General features: G+C 41.9%; 1 protein-coding gene across 3 annotated transcripts in view; it reads left to right on the top strand.

The window, feature by feature from the left end:
- LOC125721139 (phospholipid-transporting ATPase IA) overlaps positions 1-27,321 on the top strand; it is a 132,765-nt gene that overhangs the window by 1,936 nt on the left and 103,508 nt on the right. For all 3 annotated transcript variants that reach the window (XM_048997151.1, XM_048997150.1, XM_048997154.1), the window contains exon 2: positions 22,667-22,781. In XM_048997151.1, coding sequence (XP_048853108.1) covers positions 22,667-22,781 — 115 coding nt within the window. The remainder of the gene's footprint in view (positions 1-22,666; positions 22,782-27,321) is intronic.

Raw genomic sequence — 27,321 nt, 5'->3', positions numbered from 1 at the left:
ATTCGCCTTTGTAATGATGTCCCATTCGCGGTTTAACTGGACTGTTCATCTCATTTGCACTGTTAAGGCCTGTGGTATGGAGGGGGGACAGACAAGCAGCCAAAGGCATCCTATAATGCAACAGTTAAGAGACAAACTGCAGTGTGATTGAAGTTCATGTGACTAGGCCACACCTCTGTGTTGTGTGGGTAATTACTCCTTAAAACTTTGATGTGTTTACAGTCACAATCAGATCTTGGAAGCTGTAATTTGTCAGTACAGCAGTAAACTGTTCGTTAGACCCTCTCACGATATGTGTACACATTTACATTTTACATTTAAATTTATTTAGATTCTTTTATCCATAGTAACATACAATAGTATTTCGCAAGTATAGAGCTGTCATGAGCTAACTAGAGAGAAATTGCTTCCAATGAGCGCCCAGTTAAGTGTAAGTAGTATCAGCAAAATCTGTACAATACATTTCAAACATAACAAGCATCTAATAAGATAACTATTCAAATCAAAGAAGTACAACACAAGAGCATCCAGGGAGCACCAGGAGCAGGTAGGGGACCAGTTTTGCTTTCTTAGCACCTCAGTTGAAAGGGATGCACACAATTCAGGAAAACTACCCAGAAATACCCAAAGGCTTCTGGGAAAAGTAGGAAATGATCCAGTTTCTTGCAGCTGAGATTCCAGGTGACTATGGTCTTTACCAGAAAGTCTTGCTCGACAGGGATATCTCAGTACATTTAATTGCTCATACTAGTTGTCATGCACTCTAGTCATGTTTGGGCTGTCCATTACTAGAAGGTCTGTAGAGATTGTCTCAGAAGATAGTGTTAGCCTCCAGCTGCTAAGAGCACTTGTAGATGCGTAGGCTCAGAGGGATTCCTCTGTTTTTGTCCTCGTCCCAGTACTTCTTTCACCAATGTTGGGGAGACTTCTGGAACAACCAGGAAGTTGGGTCCGGTTTGTGATTAATTCAGGTCAATGTACAGGACTGGGTGGATAAAAGGTATGCTTTGGTCCCTCGATTAATGCCCAGTCAGTAGTGTTTTGCAGTGTAAGAATGTAGTATATGTAACTGTGTTTACCTTCGGCATTTACCAGGAATCTGATTGAGACTATGACAGTAATTTAAGGACTGACAGATTACAGCTGCTGTTATATCCTATGCAACGAAAGAGAGAAACACGGATACTTATAACATATTCTGTTATTGTTCAGAAGCTCATAGTGAATTAATTCTCACATCTGCTTCCCAAAATGTTATCGAATATAAGAGACTATAATAACCAAACATTTTCATGCTTTGTAGCAAAGGCCCTCAGTGTCCATAGTATCACATCCTGTCTGCATAAATATTTTACTGCCCCGACATTCATGAAGGTAGCTACCTTGAATTGGCCGGGTGTTTCTGTTTACCAAAGTTGGGTCGCTGTCTGATTCTTGCTTTCATTTTTCACTTTCCCTTTCCTTTGGAGCAGCAGCAGTGATGCTGACAATCATTTTATCTGTTCCTCTTCTGTGGGCATCCCGTTTGAATCTCTACTGATGCCGCATTAGTTCATAACGCAGCAAATGCACTGATGTTCACCCTATGGTGAGCTGTCGAGATCAGGATTTGCTGGAATTTTCACTGGGACTATCCTACGTTGATGTGGAATTCACTGGGAGCTGTAGCTGTTTTGTCAGCTCACTGCCTTGGTCAGAGGAGGATGTCTGTGAGATGCTCTTCAGCTTCTGTAGGGCTTACTCAAGCCTGTTATCTCTTTATGACCCTTATGAAACTTTAATTAGTACCCAATGTGCAGAGATTCATTTGGGCATAAATACCCCACGACGTTGTGCCATAGCAGGCTTGGGAATCGGCCACATTGCAGTTGGCCTTCGTTGGAAGCCTTTCCGTTTAAATGGCGACCTCATGCATTTTTTTGCTCATGTTTCAGTTCAGCACTCCCAGTCATTGTAACATATGGACATTGAATTAAATGATTTAAGGTGCCTTCATTTAATAGAAGTAATTAGGGCAAACAAATGAATGTTTTTGTTTTGCACACATCTGCTGATTCTTGACGGTGCCCTCGACTGAGGTTTTTACAGATAAATGCCTAGAGATGTTAAACTCGGATTACCATTAGTGGTCGTCTTAATTAAACCAAATTAATTAACTGTGTTTGAACTCTAAAAAAGGTTGCCCACTGCACCACAGGGAGCTTGATAAAGGAGCCCTGGTATAACAGTCACTTCCGAGCTCTGCTTCTAGTTGGATCTGGATAATGACCTTTCCTCTCCACCCAGCTGCAGTATTAGTTTGCTGCTTTATCTCCTGGATCTCTGGCCCTAGTCCCGTTTTGTCCATTCTCCTTATGTCATATCGTATGTGCAGGTATCCATTTGCTTATTTATTCTAGTTGACATGTATTATTTGGCTGCCACATTGTTTCACATTATTTAAAAGAAATGGTAAAAAAAAAATCTGGATTTCCTAGACATTTGTTCTATGTGTGTATGACGCCATTTCAGTAATGGTGAGCATTGCGCATGTGTGACGACATTTCAGTGATGGTGATCATTGCGCGTGCGTGTGTGACGCCATTTCAGTAATGGTGAGCATTGCGCGTGCGTGTGTGACGCCATTTCAGTAATGGTGAGCATTGCGCGTGCGTGTGTGACGCCATTTCAGTAATGGTGAGCATTGTGTGTGTGTGTGACGCCATTTCAGTAATGGTGAGCATTACGCGTGCGTGTGACGCCATTTCAGTAATGGTGAGCATTACGCGTGCGTGTGACGCCATTTCAGTAATGGTGAGCATTGCGTGTGTGTGTGTTAAGCCATTTCAGTAATGGTGAGCATAGGAAATTGCTGTTGACAGAAGCCTTTTTAACGCTCCTCTTTCAGTCATGCACTGGAGTGCAAGAGTGACGCTTGTGATTGGTTAGGAGCAATTTATTAGCTGGCTTGTACATTGTGCATGGCTACATTGTACCTTTTCACTTTAGACTGGCTATGTACTAGGGCTGCACAATTCTGGATAGAATAGGCCTATTAATCATGATTTTTTTTTTCCACTCAGAATTGAGATCGCAGCTTTCGCTTCTTGAGCATGATACACTATATTGCCAAAAGTATTGGGACACCTGCCTTTACACACACATGAACTTTAACGACATACCCATTTTTAATGCATAGGCTTTAATATGGAGTTGGCCCATTTGCAGCTATAACAGCTTCAGCTCTTCTGGGAAGGCTGTCTGTAAGGTTTAGGAGTGTGTTTATGGGAATTTTTGACCATTCTTCCAGGAGAGCATTTGTGAGGTCAGGCACTGATGTTGGATGAGAAGGCCTGGCTCACACTCTCCACTCTAATTCATCCCAAAGGTGTTCTGTCGGGTTGAGGTCAGGGCTCTGTGCAGGCCAGTCAAGTTCCTCCACGCCAGACTCGTTCCTCTATGTCCTTATGGACCTTGATTAGTGCACTGGTGCGCAGTCATGTTGGAACAGGAAGGGGCCATCCCCAAACTGCTCCTACAAAGTTGGGAGCATGAAATTATCCAAAATGGCTTTGAATGCTGCAGCATTAAGAGTTCCTTTCACTGGAACAAAATGGCCAGGCCTGAAAAACACCACACCGTAATCCCCCCTCCACCAAACTTTACACTTGGCACAATGCAGTCAGGCAATTACTGTTCTTCTGGCAACCAGCAAACCCAGACTCGTCCATCGGATTGCCGGACAGAGAAGTGTGATTCGTCACTCCAGAGATCTAGAATCCAGTGATGAGTTGATGTTCCCAGTTGCTTTCACTTTGTTATTATACTACTAACAGTTGACCATGGAATACTTAGTAGTGAGGTAATTTCGCTAATGGGCTTATTGCACAGGTGGCATCCTATCACGGTACCGCGCTTGATTTCACCGAGCTCCTGAGAGTGATCCATTCTTTCAGAAATGTTTATAGAAGCAGTTTGCATGCCTAGGTGCTTGATTTTTATATACCTGTGGATATGGAAGTGATTGTAACACCTGAATTCAGTGATTTGGAGGGGTGTCCCAATAATTTTGGCAATATAGTATATTTCACTCAATTATACTAATAAGTAATGGAACAATATGATCATTACTACAATAGGACAGTCTCTTCCATGCTGCATTACAGAAAGGGTGCAACTGAAAGAAATACTGATTCATTGTAATTCAGGTAACGTTTTTGTTTTGCACACATCTACTGAGGTCAAAGGCAAAGACAACTGTCGTTGTCTCTGAAAAATTTCCACTGGTGAAATGCAGTCGTGTCACATGTGAATACAGTTTATGGAGAAAAGGGGAACGCTTGGTTTGATGCAACGGATCTCCCTGCTACTGCAAATACTGCAAAATCATTGTCATGTAAGAATGAGATTACGTAGGGCTATGTGTCGAGATCGTGATTGGAAAATTATGAGTTGTAGCGGCCTAGTACCCGCGCACCTGGCAGGCAGGTAGTAGGAGGATGGGTAGCCAGTTTGGGTAGCCAGGTTTTGAGCTTATCCTGTTTGCCCCCTCTGTTGGCTCTCGGCCTACAGCCTCCATGTGCCCTGAACTCCTGCTTCGATATCTGCCTTGCGGGGTGATTTCAAGGAAATGGGATGGTGCCTGTGGCTCCTGATTTCTGGATAAAAGGTGTCAGCCAATCACAGGCATCTGTCTGTGAAAAGGCGGGACTGTCACGAGAGCAGAGCCGAGATGCATTTTCGCTGTGGGGTCTGTCTCTGACATGGTTTCCTGCGGCCACACTGAAGTGCTGTTTCCCAGTCTGTCCTATTTCATCCTTCGACTCCCTTCCATCTTTCTCTGGGGGAGTCTCAGAAGACGGGACTCCATAATTGCTGCCATTCCCCATGTCCGTGTCCGGGAAATCTGATAAGGCTGCCTGGTGGCCCGAGGGCAAGTGGCAGTCACACTAAACAGAATGGGTCATTATTCCCGCCGTGGGTGGGAATTATCTCCTCCTGTGACTATCGGGGGTAGCAGGAATGCGGCAGCACAGCACCCACTTCAGCACACACCCCCGAGGGTCTATCCTGCTTGGAGTCTAGTGAGGAGGCCTTAATGCTACGTTAATGGATTAGCACCAGAGAGTGATTTCATGCGTTTTATTGCTGTTACTGCCCCTGGCTATTTAGACACATATTTAGAGAAATGTAAAATGTATAGTTACCAGTGAAGCAGTTATTTGAAAGTTGTGCTATTTGAATATGTCACCACGGACTTGTTTTCTTTAAATTTTATGCTAAGTAATGCTTAGCATATAGCCATAGTTTTCTAAATAGAGTAAAGTTTGTTTTTACAGGCTTATTTTGGGCTAACCTTTGTGTAGAATATAAACTTAAGGCCTGTATGCCTTTTTTGTGTACAATGTCTGTTGCATATGGCAGTGACTCATAGAAACGGATTCATTTATGAATGTTTTATAGCTATCACCTTGCTCATCAATATATCTCCCAGAACGAAGACGGGAACCTCCTTTAATGGATTTGGAAGTCCATCATTATGGTTCATAACGCATCGCTTGTCATGTACTGATATTTTCCTTTAAGGTGTAACATTTTGGTGTGTCAATCTACCAGCTGCTTATTCAGTATAGGGTCACTTCAGGGGGGGTTGAAGCCTTGTCCTCACAAGGGAACACCCTTAGTGGGAGATTATTTTAAGAAATGCATATTAAATGTCTCATTCAAATTACAATTTCCATTTACATTTAAGGATTCGGTGTTGCAGGGACTGCAAACAAGCAAAAAAAATAGGTAATGACTCATGAAGATACTGTTATACTGATTAAGATACTGATTTGAAGATGCTGTTGTTTAAATATCTGTCTGGTTCAAAATGTCATATTGAACGGTAATACTTGCACATACCATCGAAACACCACATGTAACTGATTTAGGTTTAGAGTCTCGTCTCGTGTCTCTGTAGACTTGCATATAGTGAGGATGACAATAAAGTTCACTTTGACTTTCACTTTGATAATGTAGTTTTCGCGTCTTGTGATATTATGTTAATATCTGCTGCAGAGTGAAGGGTGTGGCATTCTGTCCAGTCCTTTATTATTTAATTTCTTATAGGTGTTTGGAAATTTTAAACTGCATAACAAATTAGCCTGTCATAAATCAAGTTAGTAATTTCACGCCCAGTCAGCTGGGAATAAAAGCTGGTTATTTATAATTAGCACTGACCCCTGACCTTTTTGTGGTTGCTACAGTGACTGTGGTACATACATTTAATTGGCAGATCTAGGCAAATGGCTTGATGACAGGGATGATTAACGGGATTGGTTTTGTTTTTTGTTAATCAGTATATCACCATTAAAGGTATTGGTTCCAGCAGTAATTGTTCATGTTAATGAATTTGGCTTTTATTTGTAAATGTTCTGCGCATTATCAAGACCTAGGCCTCTGTGTTGAGGTTTATGCATGAGAGGAATGAGCATGTGAATGATTAAGGTTAGGTTGCAGTCCCGGGTCAGTAAGGTCAGTCTCTGATGAGAAGGGGGACGGGTAATTTGCAAAATTATTTGTGGTATTTATGAACGTTGTCCTTTGCTCTATAAGGCTGGAGATGGAAGGGCAGGCTTAGAGTTCCACTACCCGGGGTTTGTCCAAGCGTCCTACAGAGGCTCTGCAGCCTTGGAGAAGCCCTATCTCCTTACATGTGCTTTCAGAAGCTTTAAGGTTCGAGATGATTGCATTCTAGTGGTCTTAATTCATTTTCTTTTTTAATGTTAGGGGTTTTCATTGTAGGAACGTCTATTATGATTGGCATATCAGTGTTTTTCAAATCCAGTCCTTGGAGTCCCCCAGACAATCCGCAGTTTTGCTCCCTCCCAGCTCCCAGCATACCTTAACCAAACAATCAAGCAATGGGGAACACTGCATCCATTATTATTAAGTGGCACAAGCTTTAATTACGATTTGGTCAGAGGAGCAGATACAAGTAGATCAGTGTATACTATGACAGCATAGTATTGGAAAATTTTCAAGTATTGCAATGTAATTTTGTTGTAATAAATATTGGGATATTTATGAAACAAAAAGGAGTTCAACAAGTTTCAGCGAGACTTAAACTCCCTACGCTATAATATCTGTACCAAATTGAAGGTCAGAAAAAACCTGATCTTAATCTAGCTGACTAGCAATGTAAGAATTGGATGTGCATAATGGAGCACTATGGAGCATGTGCAAAGCACCTATGCTAGTTTGAGTCTGATTGAATGTATACATGCAGGAGTAAATCGACTCCACATCACATTATTTTGGTGTCTTAGTCCAACTTAATCTACAATCTCAACCTCCCAGAATATTACAGTAAAGGGATTAATTCCATGCTACATGGGCGGCATAATCGACCACGAATTCATCGTAATACAGTCGATATGTTTACGAGTATCAGGTGCAGTGTTTTTTGGGTAGGACTGTGCCATAGCTATTGGTCAGACTGTTTTGAGTTATCAGGAAAAAAGGCTGCTTAGCAAAGTATAATGAGTAATGCAGGGCAAACCCCCCTTGCAGCTTCCTGCATGTGTGGGGACAGCATGTCTGCATGCAGCACTCTCTGCAGAACAGTGTTGCCTGGATTTCTCAAGCAATGTTTATCAATACTGAGAATGCAAAGAATGTTCTTCGGAGGAGTGTTCTTGCTAACTTGCCACCCGAGAACAGACATGGAATGCAATGAATCATTGGATTGTTCTCATTAGCGAGGGTGCAACCGACGCATCCTTGGTTTTTGGGGCGGATCATGAACGACATCCGGGGATTTTTTACTGTCCTGCGTACTTCTGTTCTTTAGTATTGGAACTGTACTTCGGCAATGGAAAATGACATGAAATGGGTATGCGAGAACAATCAAAAATGCGAAAATGGTCAAGCACACATCCAAAGCCTGTACTCCCCAGGGGTTCTCATGCACTCGTGGCCATCTTCAGCATTCCAGTACAGGACACCTACACATACACCTGCAGCTGCCAATTTATTTCTATTACAAGGTGCAAATGATGTAGCATTTCTGCTGTGTGACATATGTTGCCTTTTTATCTGCACATGTCTGAAACATTTAAGATATTGAATAGGTTCTTCCTGTTTCCTCCCGGAATCCCAAAAAATAAAACATTAAATCCTTGCCTGAGGACCCCTGATTCGTCATGTCATCACAACAACTTCTGTTATATAATGAAATAATTGCGAAAAATGACCACTGATATATTGATGGTATAATAGCATAATAATGCAAATACACACTTTTTAATAGCACAATTACCTTTTTAATTATTCAGACATTGAATGAAACATAAATATATATATATATATATATATATATATATATATATATATATATATATATATATATATATATATATGAATAAAACAAAGAAAAAACAGATAATGGTCATCTTTGTAAATGGAGGCTGGAAGCCCATTATATAATTACACATTTGGCACAGGGGTATAGAGTCATTCGTTCTTTTACAGACAATATACTGCCAACCTAGTTTTGAGGAGGCTCTGTGGAGTAATGCAAATGAACACTGATTGTTAATTGGCTATGGGAAAAATAACATGAAGTCAGAAGTCGGACCAACAATTGTGTATAATTACCTTTTCTACCCTTTCTACTGTTCAGAATGATAGCAAAACTGGCTAGTGGATTTGAAGAATGGTTGAGAAAGTCAGGAAATACCAGCATTCATATGATTCCTCACCACAGGATTATTGTGATTCCCGGATGGCTACAAACTAAAATAAAGTATGCTTGTACCCCAATACCATACACCCATGTACGTTTTTGCTTCAGTGTTATCATTTTTAGAATTTTTTTTTTTGTGTTTTTTATTCTCTTATTTTCATGTGAAATCTGGTTTATTAGGTGTTACATATGAGTTGTTTCATTAATTTTTATTTTTAAAAAGTAATTCTGTTGTCACATTTTACTTTAGGCTTTATTAATTTTATTTCTAGGGATAGATGGAAATAGGGCTGGGCGAAAATCATATTTTCATAATCATAAAATCATAATTGATATTTTTAGCTGAACCACGATGTACGATATATATATATCAATATTGTTTTCCAATAAGGTAATAATAAATAGACTATTCCAAGTCAGAGCCAAATGTCCTCAGTGTCACACGGACACTTTTATTTACAGACAGCTGTACATGAAAAAAATATCAATTTGTCCTACTTTTCGACAGATATATCTATCAATCAGTGCTGCCTTACTGAAAATGTTATTGTCATTTTTATGGGCTGAAACTGAAAGCAGGTAATCCAAAAAATAAATACGTAATGTATTAAATTATACATTTTATTTATTTTTCACTAAGCAGGATTTCTTGCTTAGCTGGATAACTTGTTGGATTTATGGTAATCTGGGCTAAATGGACTATATAATCGTCCACTTAAATGTAGCTCGAACTACCTTAAATCTGACAAGTTTTGCGACTAAACAAGAAATCCTGCTTCTTGAAATCCCCCGCAGCTCCTCTTCGCTAGCGTGCCTCGTGTTTGTGCCTGTCTCCATGTTGTCGCTGCATGCAGGACTTGAGTGGGAGGGGTGGGTGAGATAGTGGGTGTACACATTTGTCCGGACACCGGCTTTTCATACTATACAGTCATTTACTTTTACTTTCAATTTGGTAAGCAGTTTAGTAGTACACCTGAAATATTGATTAGAGGCATATTGTGATGCCTAAAAGTTAACATTCTGTATAAACTCGGCCTTTTGTTATGTTTGTCGGTGTCAGGCTTTAAACTGCAAAAAGTACCGCCACGACTCCATCTTTTTCCCTTGTTTATCTGCAATATTTCCTCTCTTCAAAGATGTCGCGACTGCTGAGCTGTCACTTTCTTCACCGCCAGTGCAGTGCTTCTATGATTTACCAGATCAGTAGTATGCGGCGTGCTCCACTAACCAAACTTAATAAATATTCGCTGAATTTATACAGATTAAATTTTGGATGTCCCAATACACCTCTCATTAATATTTTTGCTACTTTTGTACTAATCTGCTTAACAAATTGTCCCCGTAAGTATGGTACCGAAAACCTAGCATCCGGACAAATGTTTATGCCCATCAAGTAAAGCCCTGGTGATTCTTGTGCATGCGACATATGTTTACGATTATATCACAATGTGATATTGTGTAGCTCTACTGCATAGTATTTAAAAACGGTAACGGGAAGTATTTAACATTTGTTTTTATTTTATCGTTATTGCTTTTGGAACCAATATTTGCAGCTTTAGGTTAATTGTAGTTATTTTATTTTTGTATCTTTTTCAGTTTATGGAAACGGGCCAGTCTGATGCTGAGCGGCATGTGTCGTGGTGCACTCACTTTCACGTGAAGTAGAACTGTTTATGACACAGAGAGCAGACTGGAGGGCAGGAGCAACATGACTGGCTAAAATGTTATGGCCATTCATTCTTACAGTATGTAAACACAATTTGCCAATATTGAGGTCAGAAAAAATAATCGTGTGATGAGTTGATAACGTAATTATCGTAATGTGAATTATGTTCCTGAGATCAGAACCCACGGTCGATAGAGTAGTCACATCACCGTGCATCCCTTGAGCAAGGCCCTTAACACCAAAATAGGTGACCTTGCCTCTTACTCATATGTCGCTTTGGTTGTGAAAATTTTAACCTTAGAGTTTACTAAGGAACATTCAACTAGATGGGACCTGTCTTTCTCCACCTTTTGCAGCACACGGCTGCTGGCTTTGCACACAACCTCTGTGGCCGTGACTGCTAACTGCTGCTATTAATTATGCAAGTCTTCCCTTCTAATTTTTTTTTGTTGAGGGGTATAAATTAGTCAGAGTGTGCACTTGGCAGCACCAGTTAAGCCTGTTGTTTTTATGAGTTTCTTTGTTTTCTAATGGCCACTGATGTATTAACCCAGGAAAAAGTGATTTCACTGAAAGGCGGGTCCATTCAACTTAGTGGCCGAGTAGCTGTCATGATATTTTACAGTAGTGTTTCTCAACCTGGTCCTCAAGGACCCCCAGACAGTCCATGAGTTTGCTCCCTCCCAGCTATGGAGTGTCTACCAGGGACTTGAGCAAAAATCAGGGACTCTCTGGGGGTCCTTGATGACCAGGTTGAGAAACACTACTCTAAAATTCCACGATGGATCAACGGGTGGCACTGCAGCCTAAAACCTTCCAGTTTGGGGGTTGCTTCATGCCCAGGTTTGTTTATGGACAAGTGTCTCTTCCTGCATTTGTATGCTTCCTCTGGGTCTCCTGCTCTCCGTCTGCAGTCCTGAAGCATGTGGCTAGATGAAGTGATGTCTCTAAAGGTGCATTTTCACTGCACCAGGTACCATACTGTTGGAATGGTACTTGCGGTACAGTTCTTTCGGTACATTCCCTTTTTCATTGTCTTACGGTCAAGTACCTGTATGAAAAGTTCCAGTACCTAAAGTGCCAAACCAACTGGGGTATTTTCTGGTACTTCAGTACTTTTAGGGTGGGACCCGCAAAATCTTGGTTATACAAATAGCCTGCTGCTGAAACACAATACAACCGCAATCTTGGAAAAACTCAGAAGACGACAATAATTAACTAAGTAAAAAAAAAAAAGTAATAATAATGGATGTATGGAGAAATGAAGAGACACAAAGCTTAAATTGCAACCTAGTCAGAAGAACAGATACAACACAATCAGGAGGGCATGACAAGAAATTATTTTGTATAATATACTAGGGCAGCACAGTATTGGAAAAATTTAGAATATCATGATGTGATTTTGTTGTAATAAACATATTTATAAAGCAAAAAAGGAGTCCAAATTTCTCACAAACCCGTTTAGGAGTTATTTAAACAGCAGGAACGAAAGTGCAAAAGTGGTGCAGGTAAACTTTAAACTGATTTTTTTAAACATGTAATAGATAATCTATTCATTTTCCAATCATTACAATAGTAAAGCTTGCTACGTTTTATTCCTGTGATAAAGTATAGATGTTTTAGTGAGAGTTAGTCGCTATGCTAAGATGTCCATACTGTATGAAGGTATACAGACATGTTTCTGTATGCCACAGTGAGATTTAGGCATATGGTTCTGCACTTTTCTGCACAGCACACATTATGCATTTGTGACATCTGCATGCACCACATGCTGGGCAATTGCACGATACTCCTATCAAACTCCGTCAAGTGCTGGTAATGCTGTTTAATGCATCTACGAGTAGGCCTGTCACGATAAATGATAAATCAATTAATAGCACGATAATTAAAATGAGGTCGATAATTTTTCCGGTTGTGATAATTTTCATTTGCATGCTTGTTTGTTTTCCTCGTGTCTCTCTCTACCAAATGGGAATATCGGCTCTTTTTAGCAAACCGGCTCATTTGGCTCAGCTCACCAAGAAGAGCCGGCTCCTTAACGGCTCTTTTAAAAAAAATCCGCCCCTCTCTTCGTGTAACCTGATGCTGATTAGCGTGATTTGATTTGAGTTTGTTAAAAATAAGACGCTGTCTCATGGGCAGGCTTTTTCAAAAAACCCAGACAATTCTATAAACATTAATAAAACGGCTCTTGAACTGGAGCCGCCTGCCATCGTTCACTAAAAAGAGTCGGCTCAAAGAACTGTCTCGTTCGCGAACGACACATCACTAGTAATGAGGCGTGAACTCTTGTCAGTGGGCTCATTGCACGTCAGCTTCCGCAGTCATGGAAATGCGGCTCGCTCATTTCCGGTCTGTGAAAAATGGCAAGCTGTTTACAGGACTTGCCCAAGCTTATGTTCAACGACGTACATCGCTTTTGTAAATACTTCTCCAAAGTACCAACGAGTAAATTAGAGATTTAAGATGTTTGCATTGTCTTACATCCACGGATACGAAGGGGAGTCTTACTCGTTCAACTTTGTGGCTGGCGTTAGACTGAGACATGAAGAAGAAAAAATCGGTTATGATGATCATCCAGTTATAATTATCAATTTCGCCCAGGCAGACGTGTTCACTATAAGCGGTAAAGTAAAATGTGGCAATAAATTATAATTTATTGCATATAATCATATTCATATATTTCTTGCTTGGAATTTGCCAGACTAAAGTAGCTATGGATTTGCATACGGCTTGTTGAGGCACCTGCTTTTATTCATATGGAGTGTTTTGTTGTTACTTAGCACTTTTTGTTTACAAAGGTCCTAACTCTGTTTTGCCTGTTTTCCCTGTCTGAGCCTAATTTTTTATATTTTAAGGGCGATTTTTGTTTAGAGAGACTTCATAATCCATTTTGTTTATTGTTTTTGGTTGTTTTATTTATTTATTTTGGATATTAAAAATGTCTTCCAGTCCCAGTGTTAAATGTTCTTTAGTTCTTTAGAAATTAAAGTTTATTGATCGTTGAAGGGTGTACTTGCATTAATATTCATTCCATTATTATTACATCAGTTGAAAATGGTCTCATAACGGCAATATTATTGTTTATCGCAATAATTCCTGGAACAATCAATCGTCCAGCAAAATTTGTTATCCATCCATCCATTTTCCAAACCGCTTATCCTACTGGGTCGCGGGGGGTCCGGAGCCTATCCCGGAAGCAATGGGCACAAGGCAGGGAACAACCCAGGATGGGGGGGCCAGCCCATCACAGGGCACACACACACACCGCTCATATGCATTCCTACGGGCAATTTAGCAAGTCCAATTAGCCTCAGAATGTTTTTGGACTGTGGGTGGAAACCGGAGTACCTGGAGGAAACCCCACGACGACATGGGGAGAACATGCAAACTCCACACACGTGTGACCCAGGCGGAGATTCAAACCCGGGTCCCAGAGGTGTGAGGCAATAGTGCTAACCACTGCACCACCATGCTGCCATGTATGTGTGTGTATATATGTGTGTGTATATATGTGTGTGTGTGTGTGTGTGTGTGTGTGTGTGTGTGTGTGTGTGTGTGTGTGTGTGTGTGTGTGTGTGTGTGTGTGTGTGTGTGTATATATATATGTGTGTGTATATATATACACACACACACACACAGTAGTGGGCACAGTGAAGTTACCTTCAATAAGCACTAGTCTGCTAACTACTAAGTTTAATTTGATAATGTGTTAGGTTGAAGAAACTGTTATTAATCATTTGTTATCATTTCTGTATAATCAGCAATGAGTGTAAATATGTATATACATTATTTTGTTTTCCTTTACCTTCATAATTTAGATTATATTAGTTTACACGTATCCTGAGCACGTGTTTAAATAGTTGTCCACCTGAGGAAAACCAGAACTTCTTCTTACTCTCACAGTCCTTTCTTTGTTCTCACTCCAAGACCCCTGCCCCCCATCGACTATAAATAAAGGTGCCAAGGGGAACCACCCTTTGTAACACATTCCTTTGTAGCCTAGCATGCAGAGTGTGTGGTTACCCTTGTGCAAGTAAAACTCTAAGTGTGTTGTCTCGTAATTAATGGTGTGTACAGAGTTGGAGTGGAAAGCCTGTCGCTTTCTCCAACATATACTGTATTGTAGTTTGGTCCTGTGTGCAGAGTTGGAGTGGAAAGCCTGACACTTTCTCCAACATAATGAAACCGATAAACCACTACAAAATTTAATGGAAGCTAATGATAATTGCGAACGGCTAACTTTTATTATTATATGAATTTAGCTTCATTTTGGTTTTGACTTCTGAAACCCTTAAAAACATACTTAGAGATATGAAATTCTAACCTGTTTAGCAATTTAGTTCTGCAGGGCTTAAATTAAAGTAAATAAGTATATAACAGTTATTGTTGGAGGAGTCCTGTTCTGCAACTGGCCCATGCTGACATTTTGCCCTCAGTGAAGCCATTTAGAAACTAGGAAGGAGGGTCTCAGTTCTTTATTGGTCTATAGCTCTGTCAATCAGAACCTGCAAAATAAAGGAACGTAACAAGGGGCTAAAGCAGGATTTCTTGCTTAGCTGGATAATTTGTCGTATTTAAGGTAGTCTGGGCTAAATGTAAGTGAACAAAGATATAGTCCATTTGAACTAGGGTACCTAAAATCTGACAAATTATGTGACTCTGCAAGAAATCCAGCTCTGTGATACAGGCCATAGTTCAGGGTACATATCTTACATTTAGCCCAGACCATTTTAAATACCACAAGTTATTGACTAATCATGTCTTGTGCTCACTACAGACTAGAACAAATAGACGTGTGTTATTTTAGGGTTTCCAAATGTTTTTGACTATAACACTTTACCTGAGAAACACTGTCAACGGATTTACAGTTAGTGGAACTAAATTTAGCGGAAGCTAATTGGTCCGTTAAGAATTTTCGAAGTTAGCAGAAATGCTAATCTGCTAATGGAAAAGTTATCATGGCTAATTAGTAGTTAGCGGATCAGCGGAACCCTGCCCACTACTGTGTATATGTGTGTGCATCAGGTGAGTAAGATGGGTGATGGAATATGTGAAGACTAACTAATTCCAGCAGCTGTACTTCTGCAAAAGGCAAAAAAAGTGTTTTATTGTACAATAAACTGTAGAATTTTGTTTTTCTAAAATTATATAGTAGATGAGCGTAATATTGTTGACTTTGTCCAGCAGATAAAGTTTGGTTTGAGTGGTGTTGAGGATGTTAGCGATTGGCTAATAACTTAGCCTGGAAGTAGCAGGTAATTTTATTTGTTTATTTCCCTCTGGTGGCTTCCCTCCATCTTCTGACTGCCAAACCAGTATAGCACTTCCCAGGCATGCAGACTGGACTTGGCACTGTAAACTTGCATGACCTCCTCCCTTAGTCGTAGCATGACGACTGTGGGTCTTGAGCGATGGGATATTTTTAGCATGAATCGAGGTGGCCTCCATTGCATGCTGTAAATTCAAAGCACTGGAACAGTGCACCATTTCCAGAAATTCCTGTCCTGTGACTCAAGTGGTTGATCACAATACCAGACCAGTTGGTCTACATGGTTAAACGGGATGCACTATATCACGAACTAAGAATGAAGAACAAGAGTGAAATTAGGGGCCAGAGCTGTGTATATTCAAAATTCAAGATTGAAGAGGTTTGTCACATGTGCAACATGCCTTGAAATGTAACGCTGAATCATTCCTAAGACTGTGCGTTGGTTTGACTAAATGTATGCATGTAACACCCTTGGAGTACTTTTTGGAATTAAGGGCCTTGCTTAACCCTTTGGGGTTTAAGGGTAAGCAACAGACTCTCACTGACTGAGGCAGGGTTACACATTTCATTCAATATCATAAACTTAATTCATGGCAATTAATTTATTTCTTATATATTTGTTTTGCCATTAAACTCATCTTAATCTTAGTGTACTTTGTAAATATGTCAGATTATTAAAATTTGTAATTTGTCATCAAAGTACAGACATTGCAGAATTCAGTTTGGAACACTTGCAGAAACACTTACATAGTGAGCAATGGTGGCAGTTTGTTTTGATCCCAGATATCTGATCACCAAAGTCTTGGCTACATGAACATGACTAAATGGTGTAGTTGCAACATTCGGTTGGATAGATAAATAAGAAAAACCAAACTCATGTCACTATTTCTGGGGTCCTTTCATTGAATATGTAGAAACTTGTACATGTGTATGCATGAGCCATTCACACCTGGCCACACCCCCCTCCTTTTATGGTGCTAAGGGGGATGTATCTGGATCGCGTTTCACCGTTGCGTTGTTCATCAAATTACCATGCGAATGCGATTTGAATACGTGGAAATGCGATCTTCAGGTAGGGGGCGGCACTACACGCCCCTAATGCAAAGAAACAAAGAAAGGTGACATTTTTTGCCGATTTGACCTAATTTTAAAAACTTTTAATACTTCCAACAATGGACGTTTTGAAAAGATGACAAATTACGGATTTTTTTTCATGTTTCCACCATAAGATTTCACTGAGTTATAACCTGAAATACACGAGAAAGATATGCAGCATCACCAATGATGCCGTCGACCCCAGAGGGTTAAGGCTTTAATGGTAGTAATATCACTTCCCTGGCCAAGGGATTTAAGCCAACCACCTTCTAACCACAGTCCTAATCCACAGAGGCATGCACTGCCCTTCTCTCTACTTGAACTAACTTCACAAGCAACAAAAAAGTACTATAGTACTTTGAAGTACTATAATTGAGTCTAACTTTTTTTTAAATGTATCAGTGCTTTTTTGGTTCTGTTGTTTGAGAAACTGTGTAGCAGTATTTTCCAATTCTGACGCATCACCACATTAGAACTCTGCAACTGTAGAGTGATATATCATTGTGGGTGTTGTGTATCCATTTCTTTTAGTTACATTTTAGCCAATCGCTGAAATAATATCACAATTAATGCCAATCGTTATTAATTTGTAGCTTTTTGTAGGTATTGAATAAGAAAAATTAGATCCGTTTAGCATATAACATCATTGGGGAATTCTCTCTGAAGCATCTAGTAGTTGTGTACCTCAGTTTTCAGTGCCAGATTCAGTGTCAAATCATATATCCGAAGTCACTGCAGTGCCTCGTATAATATGCAGGGTTATTACTGTAATATACTGATTGCTTCTCTGGTTGAGCTCTAGGCAACTGTTCGTTTATTTCTCAAGGGTTTTTCTGTTTCTTTTATTATTTAATTTATATATCGCCTGCATGAAATCCTGTTGTGTATTGGTATTTGGGATACAGGTAGTTCACCAGGAATAGAATAATTCCCTCTGCCCACCATCTCTGTAGTATCTTCTAGTACGTTAGCGTTTCTGTAATATAAAGGTTAGTGTACCCGCCATGTTAACATCATGTGGCTCAGCGTCGCTTCAACCTGTAATCTGCAGTCTCAAACCCCCCGACACAGCTCTGAGCCATCTGGAATGGTTCCGACCAGACAGGATGCAGGGAACACCCCCCCCCCATTTTTGTGGTTTTACCAGAGCAGTGGACTTTAAAAACACAGGGAAGTGAATCTGCAATGTGAAAACGTGCAGGAAGGCTTTTAGTCCTGCCGAAGTGAAGTGTGCTGTGCTATGTGGCTGCAGTAATGATAATGATGTTAGCGAGGAGGCGTGTTTTCCCTGCGAAGCCTGACTGTCTGTCCCATTTTCTCTCTCTCTCTCTCTCTCTCTCTCTCTCTCTCTCTCAACGGAAAGAAGGAAGGGGAGTGTTGTCTATCTAGGTCTGTGAAACGACTCTTCAGACACGGGTATAATTTGACTGTCTGCTCTAAATTTGTCACTAACAGTAAAACCAAATCTATTCAAAAGCTGTGTTATCCACACTACGGATGTGTAGCGAGCAGTGGCCACCCAGACTGGGGTGTGTCCTTCATGATACCGTCTACTGTAGTCTGAAGACCCAATGTGATGTCCAGTTGTGGAGTATCCATAGGGCAGATGGTCATCGGAATGAAATGGAACCTTGTGAACATGGAAATGTGACATCAAGGGTCGAACAGTGCTCATTAAAGCTGGCTAGTTTTAGCTGTGGAGGAGATGCAGCTCAGGGCTACAGGAGTTGGCCTGTTTCGTGTGTCTTTCTTATTGGTTGCTCAAAACCTGCAGGCCAAGATGTGTGTGTGTGTGTGTCTGAGACAGAGAGACACCCTCCTGAACTTAAAGTGACCCTCACCTTACCCCTATCTGACCTAGTAGCTCAGCCAAGTTGGACAGGCATCTGGGACTTCAAACTGTCAGTCTTTGAATAGAAGGTGTATTTTTTGCTACTCATTACAGAGAGAATGCACTCATCACTTTCTATCATGTTACTCCATGCCTCTTGCCGTTAGGGATATGTGCTCAGCGGTGCCGTTTACTGCCACTCAGACCACACATGTGCGTCTGTTGGTCACAGGCAGTCACTACACTTGGCAGGTGGAGGGCTGCGGAGTGAGTTTTTGTGTAGCGCCTAGAAAACAACAAGACCACCTCATATAAGATCATTCTGCACCGTCGTTGGCGAAAGCATGTGACATATGTGACGTATAGTGTGTCCAGTTTATTTTCTGATCCTGAAATTTTTGCCTTTGTTTCGGACTTTTTTTTTTAACATTTTCAGTGTCACAGACATGATTACTGGTCAAAGTGCGGAGCAAAGCATGAGATTTAGCACGAGTGCGGCCGCATCATGTGATCCTGCATAAGCGATTTTATGCTGGTTTGGGTCTATTTCAAAGATTGTTAAATATGTTGATTGCAACCCTCATTATGTAAGAACAGGCAAACAAGTTAATAGCATTAAATGGCTTGCTAATACTAATATATGAACAAACAGACTGACGTGTTAAAAACGAGTTCTATCTTTTCTTGGTGAATGAAAATCCTTGCAGTGTTCATAAAGCCATTTTAACATTTCGGCTTACATTTACATTTGGAAAACTGCTCCCATCATAATGAGCGTTATCCGTCATCATCCTAGTCCAAGCTAACTTGGAAAGTGCCTTGTCTGTTGTTGTCCCAGCTATTTCTCGAGGTGCACAGCTTATATGTGGACCAGGCTAAGGATACGGCCCCTTCTTTGACCTCTTTTTCTGTTGAGGTGAAATTATTTGTGCCAGAAAATTGTATTGAGTCGGGTTTCCAGTTTATCCTGATAATAACATTGACGGGCCACGGTATGGGACTCTAACGGGGAGAAACCTCCTTTCCGGGGCAACAAGGCCTCTGCTGAGATGCTAATGGCTGATTTAAAAGAACAAAAGCAAAGCTACTAATACTAATGTAAAATAATGATAAAATAATGCTAATGTATTTAACCATCCCAGGTGTCATGCAGATATTGTGCTACTGAGGGTGACTCGTTTTTTCATAGGGGGGACAAAGGGGGTAATTGCTCATCCTGTAAGTTTCACAAATCCAGGATGGGTGCGTCCAATCTCAGAAAGTCGCAAGGTATGCAGGGTATTTAATGTCAGCCCTCTGTGGAGTGACAGTCACTAATGTCACCTGGTCTGTTGGGGGTGAATCAGATGCACCTGCAGAACCTACAAACACGAATTTTCCTGCACCTGCTGCTGCTTGGTTTTCTATCTGTAACGTTGGCTGCGCCAAACAGATGAAAGTGTTCATTGAACTGGGCTGCAGTCTGAACTAATTTTGCTTAAAATCCACCTGCAAGCGGCCCGACTTTAGCAGACGCAGTTGTCTGCCTATTTATTATTACTAAGCCTGGTCTTTAATCATTAATGATGGCCATCTTGTGTTCGCTTCTGAGGGCTGACTGATGATGAGAATCTGCATGATCCAATGGGGGGAAAATGAAAAAGCCCGTAAATAGTTCTTGCCGTTGTTGTTGTGTAATTTTAGTGTTTCAGGTTCTTTGTGACACAGCCCTTGTGTGATGCAAACAGTGGACCAGCCTAGATCTGGGTCATGGGTCAGTACTTATAATAATGCTATTGTAGCATGGCTGCGATCGGTTCGGGCCCGTGAGTTATGGGCCCAGCTGAAGTATCTTTGACTAAGCCGCTTAACGGAAGCCACGCTGAGCGATGGGTTTCTTCAAATGCTAAACAGACATAGTCAAGTTACATTCAAGCATGCCGCTAAAACTATATAAAAAAACATGTCGGCTTGGTGTGGGCCGCATCCTTTACTTCAGTTCCTCGGACAACGAGAGCGAATTATGGCGTAATCCGCTCAGATAAACCACACACCAGGTCGGGATGGATTTTATTGGGAAAACAGAAAAGAGGAATTTTAAGAAAGAATGAATGGCATAATAAAACAAGGGGGAAAATCAGGAAGCAGATTCAAGGAAGACAGTAGTTGGTGATGTTGGTGGGATGTGGCTCGGTGGATTAGGGCTCTGCTCCTCTGATCAGTAGGTTGCCAGAGTCAGCAGAGTGATTTCACTATTGAGTTCTTGAGCAAGACCCTTAACCAACAGTTGTTCCAGAGTCTGTCTGAGCCTGTGATCCCCAAAGAATAAATAAACAAACAAACAAATAAATAAAAGTGCACTGCTTTGGATAAAAACATAAGCTTAATAAATACAATGTAAGTAAGTACAAGGGAGCTTGACACTGACTGTCTTTGCAGTGTGTTCAGAACAGTGTGGTGATGTGCCAGTGAGCTGAGACCGCAAAAGGTGTGTCTGCTGTAAGCACAGCATATTAATGATGTCACAGCTCTTTTGCGAAGTTTTCACATCTTCAAAATGGATCCTTAAGGTTTGTTTTCATTTTTATTCATTCATCCTTGGCTAACATGGCTTGCCTTTTGACACTGCTGTGTGTGTTATTGGAATCGTGCATGTCGGGTGGGGGATCACTAGCCCCTGCAGGACTTTAGGGATGTCATCTTAGGTCTAAAGTCCCTGTGGTTTCTCCGCTGCGCTAGGAGAGGTCAGGCTGGCTGGGCCGCCTCGTCTCTGCCTACTTCTCCACCTCTCCACCTCACCTAGGCCTGGGATATGTCGTCATGCTCCCCTTTGATCCTCTTTAGGCAGTGATCCTGCCAGACTCTGCCTGCAGGGAGCTGTCTCTGTGGGGATAATCCCTGCCCTCACAATCCCCTTTCTGCGGATCTGCGAATCCCTGGGGAGCTAGCATGGGGGGGGGGGGGTGGTGGTGGTGCTCCCTTCCCCCGACCGTCCTACTTACATTCTCCCCTCTGCCTTGCACTAAACAGACATTCTTCTCGCTGTTATTCAGTCAGCTTTTGGTGACTGGAATGCTTATGTGTTTTGTCTGACGTATACCTGAATTGGAGCATATATTTACTGTGGAGGGTGGTGTGTAGTTCTGTGCCTGTGATCTGAACATCACCGGATCAAGTCCTATACTCAGCAGAATAGTCAGAGGTGGATAGTTCAGGTCCAGAAAGTACAAATCCAGACCAACATTTTGTTTCAACCAACCAATTGATTACTCTGTGACTGGCTATGCTCACCTGGTTGGTTGAAACAAAATCTTGGTCTGGATTTTTACATTCTGTACCTGAACTGTACATCACTGAGAATAGTCTCATCACTGTTTGGTCTATGAGCAAGGTCCTTAAGCTCCAAAAAAATGTTCTGGGGGGGCGCCGTATAAATGGCTGACTCTGCGTTTGGACCCCAAGCTTCACCTGCATCAGTATGTGTGCATTATGTCTCTAAGGAGAGCAGGATGGGAGACATGAAAACCAAAGATCTTCTATGTACCTGTACTTGACCAAATGAAACGGGTTCATGATTTTAATTAAGTTTAGTCAACATCTTGGTCTTGAGTGTGGTTCCATTATGGAATTAAATCTAGTGCCATTTTTATTAGTAAAATGGAAGCAGTTACGAACCACGTCCAGCTCGAACATGACAGCCATAATATCAAAGACGGGGTGAAGATGATACCAGCTTATTGTCAGGTGATGCTGTAGTGCATCCTGGGCTGACTGTAAATATCTCATTAAATGTTCACATGGAAACTTGAACTGCGTACCGGAGAGGAAAAAAGGCAGGAGGTAGATGCGGGGCGATGGGGGTGGTGTGCCTCAATGGAGAATTTTAAATGTCACCAGTCACAGAAACCCAAGTCTACTGTAGTGTTGAGTGCAGGGTGGCGAGAATGAAGGGCTGTGATTCCGCAAGCAGATGTTGCTGGGGGGAAATTCTGAAGTTCTCCCCTGGCAACAGCATTGTTTGAAAACCTATGGATGTAGCTGACAAAGTTTCATTAATTACTGTTGTGCCATTAGCTGCTATCAGTCTCCTCATCATCCATGTTCTTCATTCAGGCTACGAGAAGACGGAAGACGCTTCTGAGAAGACCTCTTTGGCTGACCAGGAGGACTCCAGGCTGATCTTCATTAACCAGCCACAGCTCACCAAGTTCTGCAACAACCGAGTCAGGTCAGCCGAGGGCCTTTGGCATTTTGCCATGATATTACCAAGTTAAAACTGGCCTGTGTGGCATAGTCACTGAAGACATTTAATTGACACCAGCATTCCAGGTTTTTATGTTGTCCCCTTTTTTGAGGAGAAATGCTGTGCCTTTAGGTCAAGCCAGGGGGCAGAACTGTTTTTAAAGTAGATTCCAGCAAATATGTCTGTGTTCATTAACTCTCCATGTCCCTCGTTCATATCTGCATCTTTGAATTGTCGAGTATTTCTGATGCTCATCAGACTGACACTTCCACTCTGACTCCACCTCCGTTTATCTTCTTCTCCCGTTGACGTTCAAGTGGAATTTCTTTCCCCCTCTCATTCAGACAGCATTTTCTGTGTCGATCCTGTGTCTGTCAAAGGGCTGTCCTTGCTGGAAATCTACCCATGCCCCATCTGTGCGTTGCAGAAATTCACTTTGCCCCCCCCTGACAGAAGCAATTATCAGTATTAAACTTTAATTAAACAAAGATTTCAAGTGAGGCTAGTGTAGGTTGATTTATGAAGATTTCCCAGGGCAGTTCCATTTTCTGATTTGGATTGGAATTGTAGGGGCAGCATGGTGGTGCAGTGGTTAGCACTGTGGCCTCACACCTCTGGGGCCCGGGTTCAAGTCTCCGCCTGGGTCACATGTGTGTGGAGTTTGCATGTTCTCCCCCATGTCGTTGTGGGGTTTTTTCCGGGTACTCCGGTTTCCCCCCCACAGTCCAAAAACATGCTGAGGCTAATTGGAGTTGCTAAATTGCCCATAGGTGTGCGTGTGAGAGCGAATGGTGTGTGAGTGTGCCCTGCGATGGGCTGGCCCCCCATCCTGGGTTGTTCCCTGCCTCGTGCCCATTGCTTCCGGGATAGGCTCCGGACACCCCGCGACCCAGTAGGATAAGCGGTTTGGAAAATGGATGGATGGATGGATTGGAATTGATGAATGCATTCCCGAATGGTCCCGGCCTTAGTCTGATTTGGATTGGTATTGATGAAGGCATTCCCGAAAGGCCCCAACCTTAGTCTGATTTGGATTGGAATTGATGAAGGCATTTCAGAATGCTCTGACCCAAGTTTCAGCGCAGCCTAGGTGATTTGCTGGAACAGCTGAGATAGCCTTATAGCTGAAGATGACGGCACTAGATCCAGGCATCTTCCTACCTGCTCTGGCCCGATCGTGCTGATAATTGCTTCTCCATGCAGTACTATTTGGTTTTTTCACAACAAACACTTTAGCACTCATCACTTACGATCGACTGACGCTCGTAAAATCAGGATTTGTGGTCTACTCACCGAAAATAAACCATGAAACTTGAAACTCGTGCGTTATGTTGCGAGGGGTAGGGCAGTTATTATCCATCTTGTTTGCTTCCGTTCCGGTGCCAGATCCTTCACCATTATTTGACACGCAATATTACCTTCCCATCATTACGCTCAGTTGATTTAGGCCTTTGGTAATGAAGGTTTTGTACAGAGTCAGTTAAACCGGTTTAAAACGTTGATGGTAATTGTGTCGTGCGTTCGAATCTAGTCTGTGGGTCCGTGTCATTTGAGCTCTGTTTTATTGGATGCTGTTTCTTGCTTTGCGGTGTAAATAGAACTTCCAAGTAAACCCAGACAAGGTTTTGGGCTCATAGCAGGCGTAGTTAGAGTACAGACAATGCAAGCAGTTTATGAAACTGAACACAGAGTGCTATGTATAAAAAGTAACATCCCTTCTCGGAGATTAGCATTCGTACACCTTCGAATGCAGTTCTTTTTTGAAAGATATTTTCTTTTTCTACTCGCAGTTACAAGTAAAATGTGCTTTGTAAACCGGTCAAAATTTAGCATTTTATTTAGTATTTTCCTTGAACCTGTGAGGCGCAGGTTGTTAGCCCAGTGCTGTCGAGTGGCTGTAATTACATTATAAGCGTTGAAGTGCTAACACAGAAATATGGAGCCCATCTGTGCTGTTATCATTCGAGTTGCATCCCAGGTGACGGCCTCACAGGAAGTGAGAAGGCTGTTCTGTAGCCGTGGTGTTGTCTGTCCTCTTGGGCAGCCTATAAAACATTTGGGACGGTGAGGTTGTCACCCACCAGATTTTTTTTTTTGTCACACGCCACATGCTATCATCATGCTAGCACTTTATAATTTTGCAGACATTGCACCATGTCTGATTTGATTAGGGGGATATGTTTTCTGTAGAAAATTTACCTATACAATATAAGCCTTTACATCAGGGGTGGCCAGTCTTATCCGCAAAGGGCTGGTGTGTGTGTAGGTTTTTGAGGTAACCTTTAGGTCAGCTGTTCAAACCAGGTGTGAGGGCTCTTCAGCCAATCAGTCCTCTAGTTAGTGACCTAATTAGTAGTACACACCGGCCCTTTGCGGATAAGATTGGCCACCCCTGCTTTACATAGTCACAAAGTATTGAATCCTTGTGGTCACATGACCGCATTGCTCCCTCGCTATTGGCTGACAGTGGATTTCTGAGGTCAGGTGACCAGTACAGGATTAAGTATGCATACAGGTCCTCAGATTCCTGCTGCCAGCTCGCTGGGTGACATTCAAAGCTCAGCTTTGACTTAATCTTTCACAGTAACAGGGAGGCTGTCAGTTCCCTGCATACAAAAGCGATTTGCTCCACCTAAAATATGTGCAGTGAAGATTTGTTTTGGTTTCTAGAGCAAGTCGTGTTTGCACCTAGGGGTTTAAATAGACTTGTAAGGATCTTTGTGCAGCATAATGATGCAATGATAAAACAGTTCAATTTGACACAGCACAACAAAGGGCTTTTTATTTGTTTTTTCTCTGAAGATTGCCACCATGCATTGGCAAACATTGATATGCGTCAATACACACCCTTGGCATGACAGACCATTATGAATCAATGTATTAATATCTGCCAATGAATTATTACAGATGTACAGTGCTCACTGACAAATTTTAGGAAGCTTGCTTAATTCGGTAAAAATATCGCAAACTTGTTGATTTTATAACTTTACTACTTTATAACTTTTTAATACTTTATTTGTGTACAATGTCAGCACCCTGTTTACAAGCTAGATCATGGTCATTTAATTGAAAGGGGCCAAGTCCAATGACATTTCTTTGCTGGTTAAGAGAACAGCATAGACGTATGGGTCAGTGCAAGAATCCAACACGTTAGCTTGTAGCTAAAGTGTAGGGTGCCGGCAGCACTCCTGCAGCAGCTGGGGTTAAGGGCTTTGCCCCAAGATTTAGTAGTGAGAACATGCAGTGGTAAAAAGGACACTGTGGTCCTTCTGAAGAATACTTTGCTCACCATAAGTTCGTATCTATAAGGACACTGTAATAAAGTGTACGGACAATCGGATTTAGCAGTGAAACTTCATATCCTCAGTACGTAACTTTTTGTGGAGCTCTTAAGTCTTAAAATGTAACTTTATATTAGCTATGTTTTGAAAAAGCAGGTAACCTGGCTCTGTCAAAATGATAATTCGGAAGCCATGAAATGGGGGTCATATATGGGTTCCAGGAGAGGCATGAGGTTGGGAAACATGGCTAAGATTTATCTATTCATCCATTTCTATGAAGTGTGGCATCCTTCAGAGAACCACTAATATAGTACTGAGCTTCTAGGAAGCAGTATCAATTATGAATTTGATAAACAAATGTGTACATACATTGCTGTGGTGTCAGTTCAGGTGCAAACAGTAAACAGGTCCAGATGAATTAGGTCCTTTATCTGGCTTGTGAGTGTGACATTATATGTTTTGAGAAAGTATTATTCTGCTGATGCCGGGATCTGAACTGGCGACCTTCTGATCAGACACTGGGATGTAACTTGCTGAGCTACACACCGCCCCTTTATAAGCTGCCCTGTACTCGGAGAATGGCTACATATTTCATTTTATTTTGAATCAGATTACGAAATTAGAGGTGGGGGTGGGGTGAGATCTTGTATTGGGAATGCAGAGCTCAGGATAATGCAGGATGCTCCGGGCTACCTATCAGGCCCCGTCCCTCCTCACTCCCTCTCCCATCACGCCGGACGTTTACCTGTGGCCTCCCTGCACTGCCACGTCTCTCCTGGAAGCTCGTTTCCAGCACGCTGCTGATGTCTCTGCGATCGTGCCATCACGTAAAGTACATCTGAATAATGGAGGACTCTCCTATCATTCTAATTAAAGATGGGAAGTGATAACGGTGCCCCCTAGCTTTCATTAAGTGCGTCACGGCATAGTCGTCAAGGGCTTGTGCAACGGTGACCGCATTAAGGGTTCGAATGAGGAATGTGGGCCAGTAGGACAGCAGGTATAAGCGGGCTGACTGGGAAATGGGGGAGCCAGCATAAAGGTGGTGTAAACCCCCCCAGCACCCTCCTCACGTGACAACGTCAATTAACATTGGTGCGATACGTGCGACAGTTTGCCTGTCACGACGGGCAGGGCAGTGAGTCATTCACTGCGTGTGCCTTTCGGCCGTCCAGGGATACCCCGGGTGTGCCGTCCCGGCAGGGGACGGGGGGAGGGATCATTGCATGCCTGAGTGCTCTGCT

The sequence above is a fragment of the Brienomyrus brachyistius genome, unplaced genomic scaffold, assembly GCF_023856365.1.
Source record: "Brienomyrus brachyistius isolate T26 unplaced genomic scaffold, BBRACH_0.4 scaffold32, whole genome shotgun sequence".
Lineage (NCBI taxonomy): Eukaryota > Metazoa > Chordata > Actinopteri > Osteoglossiformes > Mormyridae > Brienomyrus > Brienomyrus brachyistius.
This window is presented reverse-complemented; position numbering and strand designations above follow the sequence as displayed.